The sequence below is a fragment of the Cetorhinus maximus genome, chromosome 13 (assembly GCF_964194155.1).
Source record: "Cetorhinus maximus chromosome 13, sCetMax3.hap1.1, whole genome shotgun sequence".
Classification (NCBI taxonomy): Eukaryota; Metazoa; Chordata; class Chondrichthyes; order Lamniformes; family Cetorhinidae; genus Cetorhinus; species Cetorhinus maximus.
The window spans coordinates 82,722,864-82,749,774 of NC_135891.1; the positions used below are offsets into that span (position 1 = coordinate 82,722,864).

Here is a 26,911-nt window from a genome sequence, read left to right on the forward strand (position 1 = left end):
GCCATTCTCCTGCTTTCTCTCCATACCCTTGCATGTTGTTTCTATTCAAATAGTCATCTAATGCCCCGTTGAATGCCTCAATTGAACCTGCCTCCACCACACTTCCAGGCAGTGCATCAGCATGTTCTATTACAGTGACTGAGGATGTTGCCTTCATATGTTGATGAATAGCCATTATCATTTTGGAACTGGATGCTAGCAATGATTTGCGAAAGCTGATGTGGTTGACATATTGATGCTAAACGTACTGCGCCTTTCTCCCCATAGAAATGCTTGTTTTCTCCGGTGAGGAAGATCAGACTGAAGCAGAGGCTTGGAAGGCGCCACTCACCCACCTTTGGCAAAGTCGGTCATACAACTTTTTGGCCGAAAGGAGGTTTAATGCATCTGCTGCACTAACTGAGCCCTACTGTGCAATCTGTACACTCTTCTATCCCTACTACCAGGTAAAGGAAATCTCCTTTTACTCCTGTTACTGGCAAAATACGCTGTGCTGATCTGAACTCTGTTTTCTTGGTGATTAGCCATGTTTTATCATCCTATGCAAGTTGTAACATCTTATCCAAACAAAGAAGTGCCTTGCCAGTTAGCACATTTGCATTACATACAAAACCCCTAACAAATGATGATTGCCATAATACTTGACATGCAGCCTCCAAAACGTGAAAGTGGGCTGGACCAAGGGAATTTTGTAGCTCTCGTCTCACTGTCTAATTCCTTGGAAAAAGTGTACATCCATGCTTTAAAATGGAACAAAAAACTCCAGTCTGAGTAGAGGAATTCAGTTATTTTTACATTCAATGCCAACAGAGAGAGGTTTATCCCCTTTGTGATTAGCCACATAGTACATACTGCTCCATCAAAATGGCTCTCCTTGGTTTCCTTTGAATAGTTGCCTGCAGAGAATTGGGATTTTGGCACAAAATAAAAGAGTAAAGATGAAATGTTGCACTGTCTTACTGAGTTTCCCTTTGAAAGATAAAACTTGCATAGTGACACAAAAAGCATTTATTCACTCAATAAAATTGACATTTCTAAATGCTGTTCCAAGAATTGATGTTAAATTATGCAAATTTAAAATCTGTTTAAAATTAGGGCTTAAAATTAACTTAATGTGAGATGAATAAAAAGCAACCATGTGGAAATCATCCTGGTTATTGGCCAAAAGAAGGTATTTGTGCAGCTCTGATGTAGATGTGCAGAAACTTGATTAGAGAAATGCATTGCATTGAAGAGATTGTGTTTTAATTGTTGTAATTAACCAATTATCCACATCTGTGGAAACTGTCTATGTTTTATAAAGATTGACACCAAGGGCTTGTCACTGCATGGGCAAAACAAAGACTATGGAGTGAGATGGAATATGATTCAGCTTCACAGACAGCAAGCATAACTCTTAACACAAATCTTGTTTATAACAAGCAAGATGATTTGATTCACTGCTGATCTTCATTTGTTATCCTCCTGACACCAGTAGAATGTGAGGAGCACAGTATTTTGGGCTCAGTAGTTTCAGGAACAATTGAACAAGGCAATATCAGTTCACATTGGTCAGATGGTGGCTTCTACACGGTGCGAAAGATGACAGGACTAGATGGAGAGACAATATTATTAGCAAGAGAGATTCAAACAGAAGTGGCATTGAAGAAAAAAGTAGAGCTGCTGAGGATGGGGTTGGCAACTGAAGAGTTGCACTTATCCAGTTGGACTTTAGGGAGACATATATTTGATTTGCTTTGATGTTTGGGATGTGGACAATGTAAATTCCAGGAATGCCATCCACTGGTCAATAATGGTGATTGAAAAGATTGCCAAGATTACATTTGTGCATGGATAGCAAGTATTTTTAGTGGAAATATAATCATCTAACACAAGTGACAAACGAGCACTTGAACAACAAAATGTCAATTCCCATTTAACACAAGACCAGTATGTGACATTGTTGATATTTGAAGATGACAGGCTAGTCAGTGGAACTATTGAACTGTAAATTGAGTAGAAGTAATCGGGCCTCTCTGACCTGCTCTTAGGTTCTTCCTGGAGATCAGTTTTGTAGAATATAATTTTCAGCACCCTGAAAGCCCACACAACCTTTCTAGTAAGATAGTGAGTAGGCAAGGGCACCAAAATAAAAGACCTATTTAAGCTACTGGAGAAAATTGGTTGCCTGCTGATGCTGCTCAATGTGATCCCTTTCCATGACAACATGATGGGTAAGGTCAGCTATGATGGGGCAGCATCAAAAACCTTTGAGATCCCCAGTGGGGTCAAACAGGGTTGTGTTCTGGCACTGACATGCTTTGGCATATTCTTCTCTTTGTTGTTATGAAATGCCTTTAGGTTATCTACATAGTTGAGGGAAAGCTTTTTGGTCTGTCTTGCCTAAGATGTAAGGCAAAGGCACGCCAAGTCCTTATCAGAGTTACTGTATGCTGACGATGCTATATGAGCATTTCATACCGAGGAACACCTTCAGCAACAAATAGACAGACTCTGTCACACCTGTAAAGAGTTAGGTTTGACCATCAGCATCAGGAAGACAAATGTCGTGGTCCAGGACGTAGCCATACCACCATCTATCAGCATTGACAATGTGACACTGGAGATTGTTGATAGCTTCACATACCTAGGCTCAACAATCAGCAGCAATCTGTCACTTGGCGCTGAAATCAACACAAGAATTGCAAATGCTGCAGGTGTTATGTCTAAGCTGGGTAAGAGAGTGGAACAACAGCAACCTGACTGATAACACCAAAGTGCGAGTCTACCAAGTCTGCATCTTCAGTGCATACCTCTACAGTGGTGAGACCTGGACCTGACTCACCAGAGGGTCTATAAAAGAGACAGGCTTTTTAAACTGCACGATCAGTAAGGGGTGCATGAGGAGAAAGGCGACTATGCCAGAGTGAGACAGAGACTGAGTGAGTGGATTAGGTTCACGTGGTGAGTTCTGTTAAGTCCTTTTCAGGTTTTAACTACAGATTAAGAATTGAGATCTGACAGAGTGCTGAACTTCAAGTAAGTTAGGTTCATTTGCTAAGTAGAGAACTACCTGGAGTGCCAGGTACCTGCCAGTCACCTGAAAGCAGTTGGTTCACATGGTGTTAATTACTGTAGCAGAAAGCTAAACTAGCTAGTCACTCATCAGAGGGTCTATAAAAGAGACAGGCTTTTCAAACCTGGAGTGCTGCTTTGGGCTGCATTAGAGTGCTTCAGTTGGAGTTTGGTGAGAGGGGGAGTTTGGTGAAGAGGGAAGGATGGATCCTTTCATTTTCTACCCCTCTTCAGCAAGAAGAGCGGCGGCCTTGGTAATCAGGACCTGGTGAGTATTTCTTCTATCCTTAATATTCTCTAAACTTGAGGAAGTAAAAGTAAAGGGAGTAATTTAAGGATAAATTAAGGGAGGGCAGCTCGGCCAAGCGGAATGCTCCTTCTGAGCGATGTGGGAAGTCAGGGGCACTTCTAGTGGCTCAGCTGCATGAGGGGCGGTGGGGGGGCGCTGGGAGGGAGGGGTGGGGAGAAAAAAGAATGGGAGAGCAATAGTGATGGAGCATTCTATCGTAACAGGAATAAATAGACTTTTCTATGACTGCAGACATGACACTGTGCCAGGGTCAAGGATGTCACTGAGCGGCTACAGGACATTCTGAAGCTGGAGGGTGAACAGCCAGAAGTCGTGTTCCATATCGGCACCAATGACATAAATAAAAAGAGGGTTGAGGCCCTGAAAGCAGAATATAGGGAGCTAGGAAATAAATTAAAAAGCAGGACCTCAAAGGCAGTAATCTCAGGATTACTCCCAGTGCCATGTGCTCGTGAGATCAGGAATAGGAGAATAGACCAGATGAATGTGTGGCTGGAGAGATGGTGTAGGAGGGAGGGATTTAGATTCCTGAGGCAATGGAAACAATTCTGGAGAAGATGGGACCTGGACGGGTTGCACCCCAGCAGAACCAGGACCAGCACCCTTGCAGGGCTTTTTGCTAGTACCATGGGGGAGGGTTTAAACTGGACCGGCAGGGGGATTGGAATCTGAGCAGTGAGACACGAGAGGGAAACGATGATAGGAATGAAAGACAGAAAAATAGAGAGCAGAAGTGGAAGGCAGAGGAAACTAGGGCTAGGAGCAAATTGTACAAAAAAAAATGTGTATTAAAAAGACAAGTCTAAAGGCACTGTATCTGAATGCATGGAGCATTTGCAGTAAGGTGGATGAACTAACAGCCCAAATAGATGTAAATGGGTACAATATGATTGCAATTGTGGAGACATGGCTGCAGGGTACCAAGGCTGGGAACTGAATATCCAAAGGTACTCAATATTTAGGACGGACAAGCAAAAAGGAAAAGGAGATGGCACGGTGTTGTTAGTTAAGGATGAAATCAGTGCAATAATGAGAGAGGATATTGGCTCAGAAAATCTGGATGTAGAATCAGTCTAGAGCTATCAGGGTAGAGCTATAAAGCAACAAAGGGCGGAAACCATTAGTGGGAGTTGTCTATAGGCCTCCAAACAATAGTGATAAGGTACGGGACAGCATTAAACAGGAAACAAGGGTCCTATAGCAATCATGGGTGACTTTAATATACGTATAGACTGGGCAAACCAAATTAGCAATAATACTATGGCGGATGATTTCCTGGAGTGTGTACGAGATGGTTTTTTTAGATCAGTATGATGAGGGACCGACTAGAGAACAGGCTATCCTAGATTTGGTATTGTGCAATGAGAAGGGGGTTAATTAATAATCTGGTTGTGCGGGGTCCTTTAGGGAACAGTGACCATAACATGATAGAATTCTTTATTAGGATGGAAAGTGAAGTAACCTGATCTGAAAGTAGAGTCCTAAATCTAAGTAAAGGGAACTACAAAGGTATGAGGTGTGAGTAGGCTAAGATAGATTGGGGAAATTCATTAAAAGGCATGGCGGTGGATAGGCAATGGCTAATATTTAAGGAAGGAATATATGCATTGCAACAGTTATACATTCCTTTCTGGCACTAAAAAAAACACAACAGGAAAAGTGGCCCAACCATGGCTAACAAAAGAAATTAAGGATAGCATTAGATCCAAAGGGGAGTCATATATAGTTGCTAGAAAAGGTAGCAAGCCTGAGGATTGGGAACAGTTTAGAATTCAGCAAATCAGGAGATTGATTAAGAGGGGAAAAATTAATATGAAAGTGAACTTGCATGGAACATAAAAGCAGACTGTAAAAGCTTCTGTTTGTATGTAAAAAGAAAAAGGGTTAGTGAAGACAAATGTAGGTCCCTTACAGTCTAAAACAGGAGAATTTATAATAAAGAACAACGAAATGGCAGAGCAATTAAACAACTACTTCAGTTCTGTCTTCATGGAGGAAGAGACAAATAACTTCCAGAAATGCTAGGGAACCAAGGGTCCAGTGAGATGGAGGAACTGAAGGAAATTAGTATTACTAAAACAATAGTGCTGGAGAAATGAATGGGACTGAAAGCCGATAAATCCCCAGGGCCCAATAATCTATATCGTAGGGTGCTAAGGGAGGTGGCCATGGAAATGATGGATATGTTGGTTGTCATCTTCCAAAATTCTATAGATTCTGGAACAGTCCCAGTAGATTAGAGGGTGGCAAATATAACCCCACTATTTTAAAAAAAAGGAGGGAGGGAGAATTCAGAAAATTACAGACCAGTTAGCCTAACATCAGTGGAAGGGAAAATGCTAGAGTCTATTATAAAGGATGTGATAACAGGACACTTTGAAAATATCAATGGGATTAAACAAAGTCAACATGGATTTATGAAAGGGAAATCATGTTTGACAAACCTATTGGAGTTTTTTGAGGACGTAACCAGCAGAATAGATAGGAAAGAACTAGTGAATGTGGTGCATTTGGATTTTCAGAAAGCTTTTGATAAAGTCCCACATAAGAGGTTAGTGTGTAAAATAAAAGCGCATGGGATTGGGGATAGTACATTGGCATGGATTGAGAATTGCTTAGCAGACGGGAAACCGAGTAGGAATGAATGGGTCTTTTTTGGAGTGGCAAGCGGTGACTAGTGAGGTACCGCAGGGATCAGTCCTATTCACAATATATATCAATGATTTGGATTCGGGAACCAAATGTAATATTTCCAAGTTTGCTGACGACATAAAACTTGTTGGGAATGTGAGCGCCGAGGAGGGTGTTCAGAGGCTGCAAGGCAATTTAGACAGGTTGAATGAGGGGGAAAATACACGGCAGATGCAGCATAAAATGGATAAGTGTGAAGTTATCCACTTCAGTAGGAAAAACAGAATGGCAGAGTATTTTTAAAATGGTGTGGTGCTGACTCTCAGTAATAGAAGTGGAAAAATATTCCCCTACCGGCGCTGTGGGGACTGGGGTGTTTTATTGACCCTCAATCACATTTTGTTTGATGTTCCTAAGTTTCCTGGGTCAGATGTAATGTCATTGGTATCCTGCCTTACCAATGCATCCCTAATCTCAAAAGCACCCCATACTGCACCAATTTGTGTCTATATATTTCCATCACATGCAGTCCTTACAGGATGTCTGAATGAGATTGCCAGTTTAGTGCTAACTTCTGATAAATTGCAGGCAGATGTTTTGCTGTGGATCTGGGCTTAATGGCAATAAGTTGAGACTGCACAAACTCATTTTTACTTAACGTCATTTTTCACAATCGAGAGAGTGTGTGGAGTGCAGGAAGAAAGTTTTTTTTCAATTGGCTGCAGATTCTAACAGCTTAAAGCTCAAGTGCACAGAGGGATGAGAAATATGGAATTTTATCACTGTTGTTGAATATAAGCTGAGAAATATATTAAAAAACAGATATTTGCTTGAAAAAGAATATTAAAGATTATGAGAAATGACATTAAACTGTGGCTCTTGGTGAAAAACACAAAGACTTGAAGGACTGAACACTTTGTTTCTGTGTTTCAACAATTTACGAAAAGTTAAATCAGTGAATTTGTATTGGATGATGGTTTCACGCCTTTGTATATTTCTTTCTTCCAGTGGTCTCTGCTTTTCTCTTAAAAGTAGTGACTGAGAGTTCAATTCCTTGGGCAGTAGCCTCATCCAAATGGCTCTAGACAGCAAATGTCAGCAGCTATATTCACCTCTTATCCATGTGAAGCACACTTTCCATCAATAATCACTGAATTGTGATCAGGAGTGGGAAACCTGACTTGTTTTTTGCCTACTTAATGTTGTGGAGCTGAGGTCAATTGTAACAGCTCCAATGCTGGCCTGGTTAAGATCAAGTAGCTCTATTTAGATATGGATCAATAATTGCACCTTCAAGTTTGTGCACCACGTAGGAATGCATTTACCACTGACCAATAAAGTGGTTTTTTAAAAAAGATTTCTGCAATTTCTGGGGAATCAATTAGTGGAAAGGTTAGACTGTTGTGCTGCCGCCTGTGAGGTATAAAACACCAATGATTGTAATTTAAGTGCAATTTTCTACTAATCTTAACAATGGAAACAAAATCAATGATTACATTCAAGGGTATGTAGGTAGCGATTTCTGCATAAGTATACTGCAACCCAGCACAGGAGTAATCATGACGATCCTCTTGAGTAACTTTTTACGTGTTGTCTTTGAAAAAAACACCAAAATGATAACATAGGAATAAGTATTCCACTCCTCGAGCTATTCTGCCATTCAGTTAGATCATGGCTGATTCGAACCTCAAATCCATTTACCTGCCTTTGCTCCATTTCCCTAGGTATCCTTACCTAACACTAAATCTATTGATTTTACGAGATGAATGGATTGAGTTACACCTAATAATAGAATAATGGACAACAGCCTGTGAAACACATGATGATGTTTATTATTTTGCCTGTCCAACATTGATTTGCCTCCAGCAGTGAGTTCACAATTGCAAACATAAGGGACTTCCTCTCATCAAACTCTTGGTTCATTTCAAAGTAAACAGTAAATTGTACCTGTCTATACTATGTACTGTGAATTAAATTTAGCACCTGAAAGATGTTGAGGGATTTAATCGAACTTTCAGTGACTTCTAGCATCAAGCATTTGAAATACAAGCCCTTTAATTAGATTGGAGGTATTACCATAGATCATGGAGTATAAGTCAACCCAGCATATAAGACAAAAAGAGATTCTAGTGCATTTCTTGAATTCTAGGAAAACTGAGTGGGCACTGGCTACTTGCCAGAGTTTGTGGTTCCATAGCCATGGTTGCCCCTGGTGCTTCATGAAGTGTCCACTTTGCTATAAGTGTTTTTGGCAAAAATGCAAATTTAGGCCTATACGCGGGGTATAAGTAGATTCCCTGTTTTTCAGCTAATTAATGCATGTTTAGGGCTATACTCGCACTATATTCAACCTCAATAATCAGTTCAGAAATACATGTTTAGGGTTACACTTGCCTTATAAGTCAGAGCATGGGATCAAGGAGGCAATACGAACCATGTTGCCAAGAAGGTGCATGGGAGTTTAAGGCAGGCAGAGCAGACTACACATGGCAACTGACGAACAGAAATGTTTTCACTTTCAAAATGGTGACCACCTACAACAACACCAGCAGCTCACATTTTATGATTGGCGTATAAGTCGACCCCTATTTTTGGAAGGAATTTTCGAAGCTTCAGAGGTCGACTGTATGCCGCGACCTATGATAAATGCTCTTTGCTTTCTTTTCAGAATGTATGAGTACTCTACAATCTTCACACTTCCATAATCAAATCAATGCTTCCTGATTTACCTTTGTCATACTTCTATACTTAGCATGGAATTTGCACCTCTACAAAGGTTTCTTGATGGGGAATGGATATGCTGATATATGATGTTCAGATCATATTTTTGTCTGCTATTTTAACACCTTTTAAGCTGTTCAGATGCTTTCCGTTTCATGTATAACTGCAGATTTTACTGTTTGTTGGTGGAATCAATTTCAAAAATACACTTTTCATTATTGTGTGAGAATATGAGTGTTGTCCACATTGCTAATTTCTCGTGTTTCTGTATGGGGGGGGTAGTGTTTGAACTCTTGGTAGATTTGACTTTCTCTTGAAAAAGAGATTCTAGTGCATTTCTTTTGAATTCTTGGAAAACTGAATGGACACTGACTACTTGCCAGTTTGTGGTTCCATAGCTGTGGTTGCCCCCACCCCCGCGCGCGTCATGAAATGTCCTTTACTTTTGCATCTACCTCAGCAAGAAGCTTATTCAGGCTATCTGATGGGAAGTTCTGTCTGCATCCCCATGCATTTCCAGTAAGATTGCTGTACAGATGGTGAGCGGCAACCTGTGGGCATTTGTAGTGCAGCTACAGGCATCACAGTTTAAATAGCCAATGAGTACAAACTTAGAATTTTGGCCTTCGTAGCTTAGAAATTAAGAGTTCTCTTTTCAGTCCTAAACAGCAGGGACACAGCTGCTTTGTTCAAAGAAGATAGCATAATTTCTACAGAGTTGTATTTTTGTGAATCAAATAAAAAAGAAAATCAACCAGCACCTTTAATGAGGATAGTGCCCTTTCACTTCCTCAAAAAGCTGGAATTGGCAGACTTGCCTTGCCTGGTGTTGGATCTATGGGGATGTCAGATTACGGACCTCTTGGTGGATGAGCTTTACTTACTTAGCAGTTCATCTGTTTGTTGGAAAGAACAGATGTTAATGAGTGTGTCAGGAATTTTAAATGATGTAAAAGTAGAAAGTTAAATAAAGGTGAATGTACAAAGCTGAGCAGCAGGACACAACATTAACTAGTCACCACCACATTACCTTTACCTTTAATACCAACCAGATTCACATCACCTGTTACAGGGCATTTCAGAGAATCTCCTTAGAACCATAGAAAAGTTACAGCACAGAAGGAGGCCATTCGGCCCATCTTGTCCATGCCAGCCCGAGGACACCCAGGTGCCCTTTCTAATCCCACCTTCCTGCACCTGGCCCATAGCCCTGCAGCTTACAGCACTTTAGTGCAGATCCAGGCACTTTTTAAAAGAGTTTAAAGTTTCTGCCTCTACCACCAACTTGGGCAGCGAATTCCAGACACCCACTACCCTCTGCGTAAAAAAGTTCTTCCTCATGTCCCCCCTACGCCTTCTGCCACTTATCTTGAATCTATGTCCCCTGGATCTAGAATTCTCCATCAAGGGAAACAATTTTATCCTGTCCACTCTCTCTATTCCCTTCATAATTTTGTACACCTCAATCAAATCACCTCTCAGCCTTCTTTGTTCCAAGGAAAATAACCCCAACCTATCCAATCTTTCCTCGTAGCTACACTTTTCTAACCCTGGCAACATTCTTGTAAACCTCCTCTGCACTCTCTCCAGAGCTATTACGTCCTTCCTGTAATGTGACCAGAACTGCACACAATGCTCCAGCTGTGGACTCACCAGTGTTTTATACAATTCCAACATGATATCCTTACTTTTATATTCTATACCTCTGCCAGTGAAGGAGAGCATTCCAAATGCCTCCTTTACAACCTTGTCTACTTGAACTGCTGCCTTCAGGGACCTGTGTACTTGTACGCCAAGGTCTCTCACTTCATCTACTCCACTTAGTATATTCCCATTTATTTTGTAATCCCTGTAACTGTTTGACCTCCCTAAATGTATGACCTCACATTTCTCTGTTAAAATCCATCTGCCACTTTACCGCCCACTCCACCAACCCATCTATATCGTTTTGGAGATTATGGCTATCCTCTACACTGCCTACTACTCGGCCAATCTTTGTGTCATCTGCAAATTTCCCAATCGTGTCCCCCACGTTCACGTCCAAATCGTTAATATATAACACAAACAGCAAGGGTCCCAACACCAAGCCCTGTGGAACACCACTTGAGACAACTTTCCATTTGCAAGGGCACACATCGAACATTATCCTTTGTTTCCTGTTACAAAGCCAACCTTTTATCCAGTTTGCCACATTACCCTGAATCCCATGGGCTTTTACTTTCCTGACCAATTTGCTATGTGGGACCTTGTCAAATGCCTTGCTAAAATCCATGTACACATCATCCACTGCACTACCTTCATCAACCCTTCTTGTCACTTCCTCAAAGAATTCAATCAAATTTGTGAGGCAAGACCTTCCTTTAACAAATCCATGCTGACCATCCCTGACTAGTCCATGCCTTTCCACATGACAGTTAATCCTATCTCTCAGGATTGATTCTACTAATTTGTTCACCACCGATGTAAGACTAACTGGCCTATAATTGTTTGGCATTTCCTTTGATCCCTTTTTAAACAATGGAACTACGTTTGCATTTCTCCAGTCCTCCGATACCTCCTTGAAAGGTTATTAACTCCTAATTTCTCAATCAGCAAGACATGGCAGTTAACTTATAAAATACCTTATTTTGTAAACCCTGGGACTTCTGGTTTTACTTCATGATTCTTATCGGTTCTGTTGGTTTTGAACTATTGCTGATCGTAGCTAAGGATTAACAATTAACTGATATTTTTAACCTTGGATAAATCCCAAGGGACTAGTTGCTAGTGTGTATGTGATTGGTTCAAACTCAACCACCTGAACTGATGAAAAACACCCAACAGCGACAACTGCAGATTTTACCTTTAAACTTGATGAATTTCAGACAAGGATATATACAATTAGTTAGAGCTCTGTCTGCAGTATTGCGAACACAGGGGATGGATTATGAGTCTCTCAGAAAATGCTGGAAATACACAGAGGGCCTGATGAAGGGACTCCATGCCAAAAGCTAAACTCTCTCGTCTCTTTTCAGATGCTGAGAAGCCTGCTGTTACTTTCTGACATTTATTTTTTCTTTTTATCTTTGCAATGCATTGTCTACAATCCAATTTTATTTACAAACGACAGCAGGGGACCAATACACTAGTTAATCCTATTCACAGCACTGAGTATCTCTTGTAATTAAGCTGTGTTTTTAGAAATGCTTATTTGACTTTGATACGTGGGTGCCTTTTTTAAAATTAATTTGTGGGATATGGGTTTTGCTTGCCAGGCCAGCGTTTATGGCCATCCCTAGTTGCCCTTGAGAAGGTGGTGGTGAACTGCCTTCTTGAACCGCTGCAGTCCATGTGGTGTAGATTCACCCACAGTGCTGTTAAGGGGGGAGTTCCAGGATTTTGACCCAGTGACAGGGAGGGAATGGTGATATAGCTCCAAGTCAGGATAGTGAGTGACTTGGAGGGGAACTTCCAGGCAGTGGTGTTCCTATCTATCTGCTGCCCTTGTCCTTCTAGATGGTAGCGGTCATGGGATTAGAAGGTGCTGTCTAAAGAGCCTTGGTGAATTCCTGCCGTGCATCTTGTAGATGGTACACCCTGCTGCTACTGTGCAGCAATGGTGGAGGGAGTGAATGTTTGTGGATGGGGTGCAAATCAGGCGGGCTGCTTTGTCCTGGTTATGTCAAGCTTCTTGAGTGTTGGGAGCTGCACTCATCCAGGCAAGTGGGGAGTATTCTATCACACTCCTGACTTGTGCCTCACTACCAGAATTCCTATTTTAAACCACTGAAAACAATTACAGTAGTTCTTCACCTTTTTAATCTGCAGATATTCAAAACAAATAAAAGAGCAAGTTTTTTAGACCGAGTACACAGTTACATCAGAGAATTGGCTTGGAGGAGTTACTGAGCCCAATTGTGCAAGGGAGTTGAATTAACATACCTAGTTGCAATTGCAAAAAAAAAGACACTCAAGTTTCTTGTGTTAATGACTTCAGTGATAATTTAGTCTTATTTAATAACTCCTCCAAGCTCATCTCCAGATGTCATGAGCATTCAGTGCTCAAACAATTTTTTTTTAACTGGTTATTAAATTGACTCAAATTTATTTTTAACTTTTAAATGTTTCAGTGTTACAGCCTAGTGTTGATTTATTTACAAACAAACTGATGTCTTCCATTTCTGTTTCTGGTCTTGAAAATGCACTTATCACGGGTTGGGAAGACCTTAGTATGTGAAGGATCTGTGGCATATCACAGTGAAGCAAACAACTTTTGTCATTGAAAAATATCAATTCATCTCCAACTTCCATTCCCGAGATCGTGTCCTTGAACCTATTGTTACCTCTTACAAAGACCATCTCCACCCAGGCTCTGTTACAATGCCCATCTCCACCTCTTCCTCAGCCTGTCCACTGGTACTGAAACCTTTATCCAATAACTTTAGCGCTCTATACTCACTTATTTCAATGCTACCCTGTTGGGTCTCCCATCCACCCCAACTAAACCTCAGCTCACCCAAAACTCTGCTTCCCGTAGCACCTTCTGCACCAAATCCAGCTTGCTCATCACTGACCCATCTTAGCTCCTGGACCCCTAGTACCTCGGATATAATATTCTAATTCCTATGTTTAAACCACCCCCCCGGCCCATGCCCGCCGTCCCCCTCACCATTACCTTGACCCTTGCTGTCTTTAATGTCCTCCAGTGCTCGTATTCATCCTGACCTCTCAGTTCCTCTTGTTCACACCATGTGCAAATCATCCCTCTCTCTTTGGCCTACCATGGTGACATATTTCAACTGACTGTGCCCCACACTCTAGACTTTACAATCAAAAGCCTATCCTCACTCCACCCCTCTCTCCTCCGTTTAAGACCTCCCTTGAAATCGACCTCCAAACTTTTGGTCATCCTGCTTAATACTTCACCTTCGGTGCAGCAGCTAGCTCTTTCCTTGTGCCACTGCGAAGTGCCTAGGAATATTTTTTACATCAAAGAAACTATATGAATGCAAATTGTTTTTTGTAAGTCATCCAGGTGTTAGAGTCGATCATTAAAGAAGTTATAGCTGGGCACTTAGGTAAAGGTAATCGGAAAGAGTCAGCATGGTTTTGCGAAAGGGAAATCATGTTTAACCAACTTATTAGAGTTGTTTGAAGGAGTAACGTGCATTGTGGATAAAGGGGAGCCTGTAGACATGCTGTACTTGGATTTCCAGAAGGCACTTAATAGGGTGCCACATCAAAGGTTATTGCGGAAAATAAAAGCTTATGGTGTAGGGGTAACATATTAGCCTGGATACAGGATTGGCTGGCTAGCAGAAAACAGAGTATGCATAAATGGGTCCTTTTCTGATTGGCAAGATGTGACGAGTGGAGTCCCACAGGGGCCTGTGCTGGGGTCTCAACATTTTATAACTTACATCAATGATTTAGATGAGGGGAGCGAAGGCATGGTAGCTAAAGTTGCAGATGACATAAAGATAGGTAGGAAAGTATGTTGTGAAGAAGACATGAGGTTGCAGACTGATAGAGATATGTTGATTAAATGGGCAAAATATGGCAGATGGAGGACAATGTGAGAGAATAAAGGAAGAATAAAGAGGCAGAGTATTACTTAAATGGAGAATGACTGCAGAATCCTGAGCTGCAGAGGGCTCTGGGTGTTCGTGTGCATGAATCACAAAAATTTAGTATGCAGGTACAGCGTGTAATCAAGAAGGCTAATGGAATGCTGCTCTTTATTACGAGAGGAATTGAACATAAAAGTAAGGATGTTATGCTTCAGTTGCCCTGGGAGTCCCCAACATCGACTCCGGACCCCATGAAGTCTCATGGCATCAGGTCAAACATGGGCAAGGAAACCTCCTTGATTACCACGTACTGCCCTCCCTCAGCTGATGAATCAGTGCTCCTCAATGTTGAACACCACTGGAAGCACTGAGGGTGGCAAGGATGCAGAATGTACTTTGGGTGGGGGACTTCAATGCCCATCACCAAGACTGGCTCGATAGCACCACTACTAACCGAGGCTGAGTCCTAAATGACATGGCTGCTAGACTGAGTCTGCGGCAGGTGGTGAGGGAACCAACAAGAGGGAAAAACATACTTGACCTCATCCTCACCAACCTGCCTGCTGCAGATGCATCCGTCCATGACAGTATCAGTCAGAGTGACCACCGCACAGTTGTTGTGGAGACAAAGCCCCGTCTTCACATTGAGGATATCCTCCATCGTGTTGTGTGGCACCACCACTGTGCTAAATGGGATAGATTTTGAACAGATCTAGCAACTCAAGACAAGGCATCCAAGAGGTGCTGTGGGCCAACAGCAGCAGCAGAATTGTACGCGAACACAATCTGTAACCTCATGGCCTGGCATATCCCCCACTCTACCATTACCATCAAGCCAGGAGATCACCCTGGTTCGATGAAGAGTGCAGGAGGGCATGCCAGGAGCAGCACCTGGCATACCTAAAAATGAGGTGTCAACCTGGTGAAGCTGTAACAGAGGCCTACTTGCATGCCAAAAAGCATAAGCAGCAAGTGATAGACAGAGCTAAGCGATCCCACAACCTATGGATCAGCTCTAAGCTCTGCAGTCCTGCCACATCCAGTCGTGAATGGTGGTGGGCAATTAAACAGCTCACTGGAGGAGGAGACTCCACAAATGTTCCCATCCTCAATGATGGAGGAGCCCAGCACATCAGTGCAAAAGATAAGGCTGAAGCATTCGCAACAATCTTCAGCCAGAAGAGCCGAGTGGATGATCCATCTCTGCCTCCTCCAGAGATCCCCAGCATCACAAATGCCAGTCTTCAGCCAATTCGATTCACTCCACGTGATATCAAGAAATGGCTGAAGGTACTGGATACTGCAAAGGCTTTGGGCCCTGACAACATTCCAACAATAGTACTGAAGACTTGTGTTCCAGAACTTGCCGCGCCCCTAGCCAAGCTGTTCCAGTATAGCTACAACACTGGTATCTACCAGACTATATGGAAAATTTCCCTGTACACAAAAAGCAGGACAAATCCAACCCAGCCAATTACCGCCCCATCAGCCTACTCTCGACCATCAGTAAAGTAATAGAAGGGGTCATCAACAGTGCAATCAAGTGGCACTTGCTTAGCAATAACCAGCTCACTGAGGCCCAGTTTGGGTTCCACCAGGGCCACTCAGCTCCTGAACTCATTACAGCCTTCGTTCAAACATGGACCAAAGAGCTGAACTCCAGAGGTGAGGTGAGAATGACTGCCCTTGACATCAAGGCAGCATTTGACAGAGTGTGGCATCAAAGAGCCCTAGCAAAATTGGAGTTGGTGGGAATCGGGGAAAACTCACAGTTGGTTGGAGTCGCACCTAGCACAAAGGAAAATGGTTGTGGTTATTGGAGGTCAGTCCTCTCGGCTCCAGGTCATCACTGCAGGAGTTCCTCAGGGTAGTGTCCTCGGTCCAACCATCTTCAACTGCTTCATCAATGACCTTCCTTCCATCATAAGGTCAGAAGTGGGGATGTTCACTGATGACTGCACAATGTTCAGCACCATTCACGACTCCTCAAATACTGAAGCAGCCCATGTCCAAAGGCAGCAAGACCTGGACAATATCCAGGTTTGGGCTGACAAGTGGCAAGTAACAGTTGCTCCACACAAGTGTCAGGCAATGACCATCTCCAACAAGAGAGAATTCAACGATCGCCCCTTGATGTTCAATGGCATTACCATCACTGAATCCCCAACTATCAACATCCTGGGGGTTACCATTGACCAGAAACTGAACTGGACTAGCCATATAAATCCTGTGGCTACAAGAGCATGTCAGAGGCTAGTGCAACGAGTAACTTACTTCCTGACTCCCCAAAACCTGTCCACTATCTCCAAGGCACAAGTCAGGAGCATGATGGAATACTCCCCACTTGCCTGGAAGAGTGCAGCTCCCAGAACATTCAAGAAGCTTGACACCATCCAGGACAAAGCAGCCCGCTTGATTAGCACCACATCCACAAACATTCACTCCCTTCACCAATGACACACAGTAGCAGCAGTGTGTACCATCTACAAGATGCACTGCAGGAATTCACCAAGGCTTCTTCAACAGCACCTTCAGAACCCACGACCATTACCTGCTAGAAGGACAAGGGCAACAGATAGATGGAACACCACCACCTGGAAGTTCCCCTCCAAGTCACTCACCATCCTGACTTGGAAATATATCGCCATTCCTTCGCTGTCACTGGGTCAAATTCCTGCAACTCCCTTCCTAACAGCACTCTGGGTGCACCTACACCACATGGACTGCAGCGGTTCAAGAAGGCAGCTCAGCACGACCTTGTCAAGGGCAACTAAGGATGGGCAATAAATGCTGGCCCAGCCAGCAAAGCCCACATCCCGAGAATGAATTTTAAAAAAAAAAGTTATACAGGGCATGAGTGAGACCGCATCTCGAATGTTGTGTGCAATTTTTACCTCCTTATTAAAGGAAGAATGTAAATGCTTTAAAGGTGGCTCAGAGGAGGTTTACTAGACTGATACCTGAAATGAGCGGGTCACCTTATGAAGGTAGGCTGGGCTTGTTTCCACTGGAGTTCAGAAGAAAGTGGGGTGACTTGATTGAAGTATATAAGATCCTGAATGGTCTTGACAAGGTGAATGTGGAAAGGATGTTTCCTTTTGTGGGTGAGTCCAGAACAAGGGGGCACTGTTTCAAAATTAGGGGATGAGGAGAATTTTTTCTCTGAGGATTGTATGACTTTGGAACTGTCTGCCTCAGAAGGTAGTGGAAGAGGGGTCACTGAATATTTTTAAGGCAGAGGTCGATAGATTCTTGTTAGGCAAGGGAATGAAAGTTTATCGGGAGTAGATGGGAATATAGAACTCGAAACACAAACAGATCAGCTATGATCTTATTGTATGGCGAGCAGGCTCAAGGGGCCGAATGGCCTACTCCAGCCCCTATTTTGTATGTTCGGATGTAGCCCCATCAGAAAAAAAATGTATGAAACAAGAACTGATGCAACTAGCAATCTGTTACCAGTGAGTACATGATGGAAGGCAAATACATTTTCTGAGCAAAGGAAGATGTCTTGAGGATACGAGGGTGCTTGAAAGGAAATGAATCAAATCTAGGAAAAGTTAATATATCTAAAATCTGGCTATTTTCTTGAGTTTATGCCCGTCTCCATTTTGATTTATTTTATAAATGGAAGTAGTGATATCCAAGCATGAGTCCTTTTTATAATTGATGGAAGAACATTTATTGTGCACATGTAACATTCACAACAAACTTTTGATTAAAGTGAGATTGGTTTTGAATTGAATTTTGTTCTGCATTACCCAGAGACATAGAGAGTTTGACACCTTCACATAATTGAAAATGATCTTTAAATCTATTTGTGTAATGTTGACATGATAAAATCTTATTGGAGAGGAGAGAGGCAAGACAAATGAAATATTTGCAGAGTATTTTGTGCAACAGCATTAAGTACATTAAAATACAGTTTATTTGAGTTTGCACAACCAGTACTGAATCACATGGAACTGATGCAGAAGAAATTGGACAGTAGGTGGACAAGTGGTATAATATCTTTGCACTGAAAAGCCAACCCAGTAATCGTGTCAAGAAAGATTGACTTCAATGTAGCTTACTCACCTCTTCCCCATAAAAGCTCTTCTGCAACAAAATATTTAATTCTTTGACTTGACAATTGTGCCAGCAATGCTGGAGCAAATAAATAGCAGAGCTTGCTGCAAGAACTGCTGGATTGGACGTGCTCAATCCAAGATTTCACTACCAGCTACACAGAAGTAACTCAGGTGGCTGTCCTGTATGATAGCATCAGCAGAACAGTAGCACTGAATTACTAGCATTTAAGCCTGACCTCTGTGTAAGGCATGCAACAGCTCCTTTGCTGCATCACAAATTTACACCATCTTCCAAGGAGCGTGCGCACACAATACCAGCAGAGCAACCTTGCACACTGCTTCTACTGCGTATGCTCGTCAGAACATTTTGTCAGATGCAATATCGTCCCTTGCACACACAAGTTCAGATGTTGAGTTGCCCATCATTTGTTGTATTAGGCTGAGAGACCAAGCATTGGGATATGGAGCTCCCATTTTTCAAGTTTTTCTGTGCTCACACCCAGTGCTAGGTTCAAAGCAGGAATTCGCTAAAATTCCTAAGACAGCACTTTCCAAACCCACAACCACTACAATCTAGAAGGACAAGGGCAGCAGATAGATTGGAACATCACCACCTGGGAGTTCCCCTCCAAGTCACTCAACATCCTGACTAGGAAATATATCGCCGTTCCTTCACTGTCGCTGGGTCAAAATCCTGGAACTCCCTTCCTAACAGCATTGTAGATGTACCTGCACCACACGGACTGCAGCAGTTTGAGAAGGCAGCTCACCACCACCACCTCAAGGGCAGCTAGGGATGGGCAATAAATGCTGGCCCAGCCAGCAAAGCCCACATCCCGTGAATGAATAAAAAAAAACCTCTGTGCCCTTGTTCTTTGGCTGCACCCTGTTTTACTTCCGCATGCATTTTTTTGTATAAGTTGCATACAATCCAGAACCCTAATTCATTTCTATGTCATCCAGTTTTGCCAAAGTAATAATTACTTGTATGTTCATAGTATTTTATCACCTATTTGAAATATCTCAAAGCTTCATGCCACAAATTACTTTGAGTGCAGTGGCTGTTGGCATGTTGGCAAATATGTCAGCCTTTCTGTGCCAGTGACATCATGCAACAACCAGGAGGTGAACAAATGATAATTTTTTTTATTTAGCTGAGGGAGAAACATTGGTCAGGACAGGAGGAGAACTCTGCTTTTCTTCCAATTGTGCACTGGGATTGAAATAGGGGAAAGGAACCTTGATTTAACTTCTCACCTGTCAGACAGTACCACCACCATGCAGTACTATTTTAGTACTGTGCTGGAATATCAACCTAGATTATGAGCTCTGAGGCCCTGGATATTTTAGAAAAAAATGTGTGATATTAAGTGATAATGTTTCTGTACTCTTTAAAAAAAGAATGGGGTAAATTACAAATAAGTAGCTCCTATGAAGAACTATAATAATAAAAATAGTGCTGGGCAGAGGAAAGAAGATAAGAGATGAAAAATGACTGACAATATGTTGCCTGCAAGATTTTTGGTGAAGTGTTCATTTTTATAACCCGAGGGTTGAATAGGTCGGATACAGTTTGTAGATGAATTGTGTTCCATGCATTTTATTATATCCCTGGGCAGTTGTCGCTTACCTATTCCTGCCTGTCAGTTTGACGGACACCTCTGAGAGCAACAGCACAGGATGTGGACAATTTGTTCTGCTCTACTGGCCTTTGAGATCACTCACTGAATGCTTTCCACTCCTGTAGAAAAATCTTAAATGTAGTTGCAAGTCAGCTGCTGAGGATTATAATTGCAAAATGATTATATTGTAAATTGAATACTTTTGTTTTATTTTAATAAGTTCATTCTTCTTTTTAAAGCCTGAAAGAGATACTGTTCAGGACGTTTTCACAGCTGAAGGAAGTTCCTGGATAATGGCTGCCAAGGTTGGGCAAAAGACAAAGCCAATCATCCCAGAAATGTGTTTCACGTCAGGTGGAGAAAACACGGAGCCTTTACCTACAAACTCATACATTGGTGATGATGGGACCAGCTTGCTCATTTCCTGTGCAAAATGCTGTCTTCAGGTCCATGCTAGTAAGTAGCTCACAGCTCAAGAAAGTATTTCTTCAAAATGCATGGGCCATCACTCCTGTCTTGAAAATTCTGCAATTTGTGTTAATCTGTGTCACAAAGGGCATGGTACTAACAAGATGTTTTTGAAGCAAATATTCTGCCTGAATATTAAAATGCTGAATTGAAAATTTGAATACATTAAGGACATATGAAAAGCAGAGTGATAAAAGGCCATTGAAACTAACTTCATCTGTCATGGACTTCTCTCCAACACCACCTCCTACAACTTAAGTGCTGGAGAGGGTGCAGAGGATATTTTCCAGGATGATACCAAGGATTGGGTCATGGGAATTGGAGTATTCAGTCCTTTCAGCCTCTACCATTCAATTAGATTATGGTTGTATCTTGGCTCCATTTATCTGCCTGAGCTCCATTTTCCTTAATTCACTAATTCCTAATAAAAATCAATCTCAATCTTGAAATTTTTAATTCTAACATCAGCCTTTTGGAGGAGAGAGTCCATATTCCACTACCCTGTATATACTTCCTGACGCTACCCTTAAATGGCCTAGCTCTAATTTTAAGGCAAGATCATCTTGCGCCAAACTCCCCCACCATGGGAAATGGTTTCTGTCTATCTACATTATCAATTGTTTAAATAATTTTAAACAGCAGCAACTTATCTTCATATAGCACTTCACAGGAGTATTATGAAGAAAAATTAAACACTGAGCCACATAAGCTGATATTAGGGCAGACAGCCAAAAGCTTGGTTAAAGAGGTAGGTTTTAAGGAACGTCTTAAAGGAGGAAAGAGAAGTAGAGAGTCAGAGAGGTTTAGGGAGGTAGTTTTAGAGCTTAAAGACTGAGCAGCTCAAGGCACATCCAACCAGTGGTGGAGCAATTAAAATCAAGGATGCTCAGGAGGCTAGAATTCGATGAGTGCAGATACCTTGGAGGGTTATGATGCTGAAGGAGATTACAGAATTAGGGAGGGGCCAAACCATGAAGGGATTTTAAAACCAGGAATGATACTTTTAAAACCAAGGCATTACTTGGCTAGGAGCCAATGTAGATCAGGCATCATAGGAGTGATAGGTGAATGATACATGGTGTGAGTAAGGGCATGTACAGCAGTGTTTTGGATGACCTCAAATTTACAGGGGGTAGAATATGGGAGGCTAGCAGGAATGTGTTAGAATAGTCAATTCTAGAGGTAACAAAAGTAAATGCAACACTGATATTTCTCTGTTTTCACGGCACGTTAGCAGAGCTGAATAGCAGTCCTAGAAGAAGAAGTGATGCAGGCCTCATCAGGGCTTGAGTGAAACGGATCAGTGCTACGTTTAAGATTGGGACAGGAGGACGCCCCCTGCCCACCCCAGCTCCTCAGTGCTTGGTATCCAGGACTTTGATTTGCCGATAATTGGGCCATGCTGGTGGCAGGGGACAAGCAGTTAGAAAAGATTCTGGGCATTAGTGAGTGTCAGGATTACAGCAAGGAGTGAGGCAGATTGCAGCCCTTCTCAATACTTGAAGCAGTGTGTAATGATCAGTGGCATCCACAGTAAAACGCATGTTTAAACCAACACGAGTAACTAACTCCAAATGCATGAGATTCACAGGTCCCTTAGTTTCATCACCTTAATCATCTTCTACAGTGCAGATGTTGCTTTTTTTTTGATTTCTCTGTAAAGTTCCCATATGTAATCTTTCTAGGAGAGAGATTATTGTGTTTATAAGATCCTACATACAAGCAAGCAAAATAATGTGGATTATTTTAGGAAAAATACTTCTGTTGTATTACCAATGTTCAGCTGGTTGGGGGGCGTGCGCAGGTGCAAAAAGGGCTGAGAACCCCTGCTTTAGGGAACACTAATTTCCTTCTCCAGCTTCCCCTTAAACAGTCACCCGGGTTGTTGGGCTATTGCTTATTGGGAATATTATTATATTCGAGGGTTGCTGAGCTGACACCATGGATGTGTGTTTCAGTAGCCTCTTCTATATGTCTTGTGACTTGACCTCATTAATTATTCTTTTTGCAAGACTGTACTTCTGGCTACACAAATGCCTCTCTTTTTTCAACATATTGACTCTGAAGTAGGCTTGCTGCCTCTCTTCAGCTAGAGTTTTGGTTAGTATTTCTCATTTTTCATTACTCCATGCATGGACTATGTTTATACAATGTGTAATGCAGCTCTTTTTTTTTATGAACTATTAGAAGTTACTTATTTGGAAGCTTAAAGGTTTAATATTCACCCATATACCTTCTTTACTAATTGTAGTGATTACCTCCAGTCTGAAATGGGTGACCGTTGGGTGAGTTTTAGCTTCCCCCTACAGTTTTCCAAAACAGTGAATTGTTAACCTCATGCCATAAAATTGCTGCTAGCCCTGGTTATACACCTTATCTGCAACATACACAACAGGATTAGCAGAAGTCTGTTTGTGTGTGTGTGTGTGCCTGCCAGCTTGGAAAGGGAAGGTTTTGTATATAAAATGTTTTGTAGAAACGATAGAGGATATGATATATATTGAATTGGTTTGAAAATAAAGCACATTCATGTCATACCTTTTGAGCCAGTCCCTCTACCAAGTGATTGAGGTCATGATTTATGTGGATTGCAAGTTTGTAGGCTTGCTTGCTGCTTAATTTTTCAATGAATACCAGAACTATCAAACAACATATTCCTCAAGGGATGTCTGAAGGCCAGAAAACTGATTAGGGGAACCAGTCTTAGCGCCTTTGGTGCTGGATTCTTTCTATTAGTACTCAGCACTGACCTTCATTCATTCCACCAGCGCTCAGTCCATACTATTCCATGTAGCACTGCCTGCGACCATATCTAGGTTGAATATGGTAGAATCTGTAAAAATCTCTCTGCTGTCAGATATCGTGGAGTTCAAGTGAAGTTACTAAAATGACCATGACTTAAGCACCGCTTCTAGGGTTGTCTGCGATACTCTACATGCTGTTTACTGTAATCACCAGTTTAGTGCAATTCTCTGTTTTGTAGCTGGTCACTGTACTGTAGTTAGTTATACGCGGCCTGCCACAACCAGTTCGGGTCATGTTGCATTAGAGGCTTAAGCGTTCCATACTTGTAACAGGTTGAAGGGGACACGTTATTATGTTAAATGCAGGAGCCAATCTGGGCTACAGTCTTCATGAATATCTGTGAAAGGCTGTCATATGGACTACCCAGTCAGTACTGTTGTCACTTTATTAAAGAAAAGCTTGTTCCTAGTAACCAAGTGGCTTCACGACCGAACCCTGGGTATCTCTAAATTGTCACCTTTGGCTGTATTTTGTTATTTACATTATTCTGTCTTTTCCAGCAGCTCTTGTGATTTTTTTTTAGTTTAGAATGCAGGAATTACAGCCACTGGTGTTACATTGAATCTTTAAATGTACACTAACGCTTTGGTTATTCCAGTAACTTTACAGCTATTTCATTTCGCTTGAATGCAAAGGTACATAATTTGATACAAGTGTACCTTTTAACCAAAATTACATAATACTAAAACAACCCTTTAAGTATGAGATGTAAAACTGTGAAGGCTGAAAATCCAGACTGAAACAGAAGATTCTGGAAATTCACAGCTCATTTGGCATCTGAGATTGAAAAATCAGATTAACATTTCAAATTAACCATCTGAACTCATTTTGGAAGTACACTTTCTTTTATCTACAATTTTGAAAAAATCTCAAACTTATTGACTAGTTATGGGTAACAAAGAAAAGGAAGTTGAATTTATAGATTACCTTTTGCATACTTGAGCAATCCCAAAATGCTTCACAGCTAATGACAACTTTTAAAGTACAGTTGGTACCAATGTTCGCCCTAACTTCTGTTAGCTGTACCTGGTTTGCTTTTTTCAGTGCACGGTCCCTTTAAGATTGACGTGCAACCGAGCATCTTAAAGGGAACATTGCTTGTGTGCAACATGTTTGTTCCTTGAGTGGCACGTACCCGATTTTTCTGCCACTCTGCACTCGCGCAGCTTAGAGGGAAAGTTTGTTGCTGCTATTATAAACAGAAAATTAGATAAATGACCTAATATTTTGTTTTGGTGGTGTTGAGATGGATTGATGTTGTGAAGTTGGTCAGCACAGTTGCTTCTCCTCTTCAGCAAAGTGGCATGCAATCTTTTACACCCACCTGAACAAGCATACAAGTTTAATGCTGCAGCCAAGAACAGGACTTGTTACAGTGCAGCACTCCTGAGATACTATAGCTTCATGTCTTTGTTACTAGACTGATGATCAAGAGGCTCAGACTAATGATATGGGAACTTGAGTTCAAATCCTACCATGATCGTTAATTAAACCAATTGGGAATAAAAATCTCATATCAATAATAGTGACCATAATAAATACTAGATTATTATAAAAACCCATCTGGTTCACTAATGACCTTTAGGGAGGGAAATCTGCCTTCCTTCCCCGGTCTGACCTATATGTGACTCCAGATTCAAAGCAATATGGTTGACCCTTAATCAACCTCTGAAATGGCCTAGTCAGCCATTCAGTTGTATTAAGAAGGCAGCTAACCAGCACTTTCTCAAGACAGTTAAGGATGGGCAATAAATGCTGGCCTCGTCAGCAACATCCTAACCCCATGAATGAATCAAAATAACCCCCTCAGTTCTGCACTGGTGTGTCCACCTAGATTATTTGCTCCAGTCTATTTGAATCCCCAATCTTCTACCCCGGGGAAGAGTGCTGACATTGAGCGAAACTGACACTCATGCAGTGCAACTTGTTTGCTGGTCCAATGTGATGATGAAAATACCAAATAGAAGCTATATTAACAGCCAAATCTCTAAATAAATGATCTAGACACATTGATTTTAGATGCAGAAGTACAACATTTTATAGTGTCTGACTGAGAAAGGCAGAGCTGAACTTATCTGTTTCAACTCATTCTAACAAAATGTCATATATAAATTAAATTTCTGGAATAGAAACGCTGGATATAAATTCATACCCACGTTTGCACTGACCCTCGTAGCAGCAGCTGACTAAAACCCCACAGTTTGCTAGTTCATGTGAGGTCCATTAGACAATTGTTGATTATCCATTTTCTCTCTTTATTTGTTGCTTTTGGGATTTTTCTTTTGTATTGATGGGTGTGTTTTGTTTGGCAATCAGATTGAGATTAACTGTTTAGAAGCTGCATTCCAAATGTAATTTTCAGTGATAACATTTTTCTCGGAAAATCACACAAGTGGCAACTTCAACCCAATGAATATAATATCTGACGTGTAGGAGAGGATGTTGTGATTGTTGTTGCCACTCATTTTTAACTCTAGTTCCATCAGTCTGTATGTCCATTTTCGTTAGTCAGAGCGAAAAGTCTTTAATACTCTGATAAATGGAAGAGCATGCGGACAGGTTGAAAATGGTGCAAGTCTGATCCTGAATTTATGATTGTAAGGCAGCTTTAAAATCCCTCCATAGTGCAGTTATGTGAAGTTGATGGAATTCTCTTCCTCTTTACATCCTCCCCAAAAACATATTCGATCTCACTTTTGCCTGAGACTTCCCTGCTTCCTCATTTGATAAGGAAGATCAGACATGTATTAAAGAAAGCATTATCAGAGCCACTTTGCAGTAAACTGATTGTGCCTACTGTTTGATTGCCAACCCAGATTCATTGTACCATGACCATATGTACTCCCATCTAATATCTGCTAAACCTAGTCACGGAGTTTCAAGTTCTGGAGGCTATCAGGGCAGGGATTTGGTTATTCGGGGAGGTGGTGCCTCATTGGTAATATCACCGGACTAATAATCCAGAGGCCCGCTAATGCTCTGGAGACGTGTTCAAATGCCACCATGGCAGCTGGTGGAATTTAAGTTTAATTACTAAATCTGGAATTAGAAGCTAGCCCCAGTAATGATGACCATGAAACCATTGTCGATTGTCGTAAAAATACACCCGGTTCATTAATGTTCTTTAGGGAACGAAATCTGCCATGCTTGTTTGGTCTGGCCCACATGTGACTCCAGACCCATAGCAATGTGGTTGATTTTTAAATGCACTCTGAAATGGCCTAGCAAGCCATTTAGTTGTATCAAACCACTACAAAATAACTACCTTCCTAACAGCATTGTGGCTGTACCTACACCACATGGACTGCAGTGGCCCATCACCACCTCAAGGGCAATCAAGGATGTATAATAAATGCTGGCCGACCCAGCGACGCCCACACCTAGTAAAATAATACATTTTTTAAAAATCAGAATTGGCACGCTGCATCCTTGTCATCAGGGCAATTCAATTTTAAAAATTTCTTTTTTGCTCTAGAGAAGGATATATTGGCCTGAAATAGGTGGTTGTCCAGGAAACAGACTATAAAAGGGACAACTTTATTATGGTTCGTTTTATCCTAGCCATTTACCACAGTCTAACTAGCAGTTTAGAAGACTGTAGCCTCTTAAAGATTTATATTAATGTTTCATGTACTCAATAGTGCTGCAAGATTTCCTAGGTTAGGCATTTGGCTTTGTGCT

General features: G+C 41.6%; 1 protein-coding gene across 3 annotated transcripts in view; it reads left to right on the forward strand.

The window, feature by feature from the left end:
• The window catches only part of kdm4b (lysine (K)-specific demethylase 4B), a 579,874-nt gene that overhangs the window by 454,423 nt on the left and 98,540 nt on the right, over window positions 1–26,911 (forward strand). For all 3 annotated transcript variants that reach the window (XM_078555676.1, XM_078555678.1, XM_078555677.1), the window contains 2 exons: window positions 268–446; window positions 20,197–20,413. In XM_078555676.1, coding sequence (XP_078411802.1) covers window positions 268–446; window positions 20,197–20,413 — 396 coding nt within the window. The remainder of the gene's footprint in view (window positions 1–267; window positions 447–20,196; window positions 20,414–26,911) is intronic.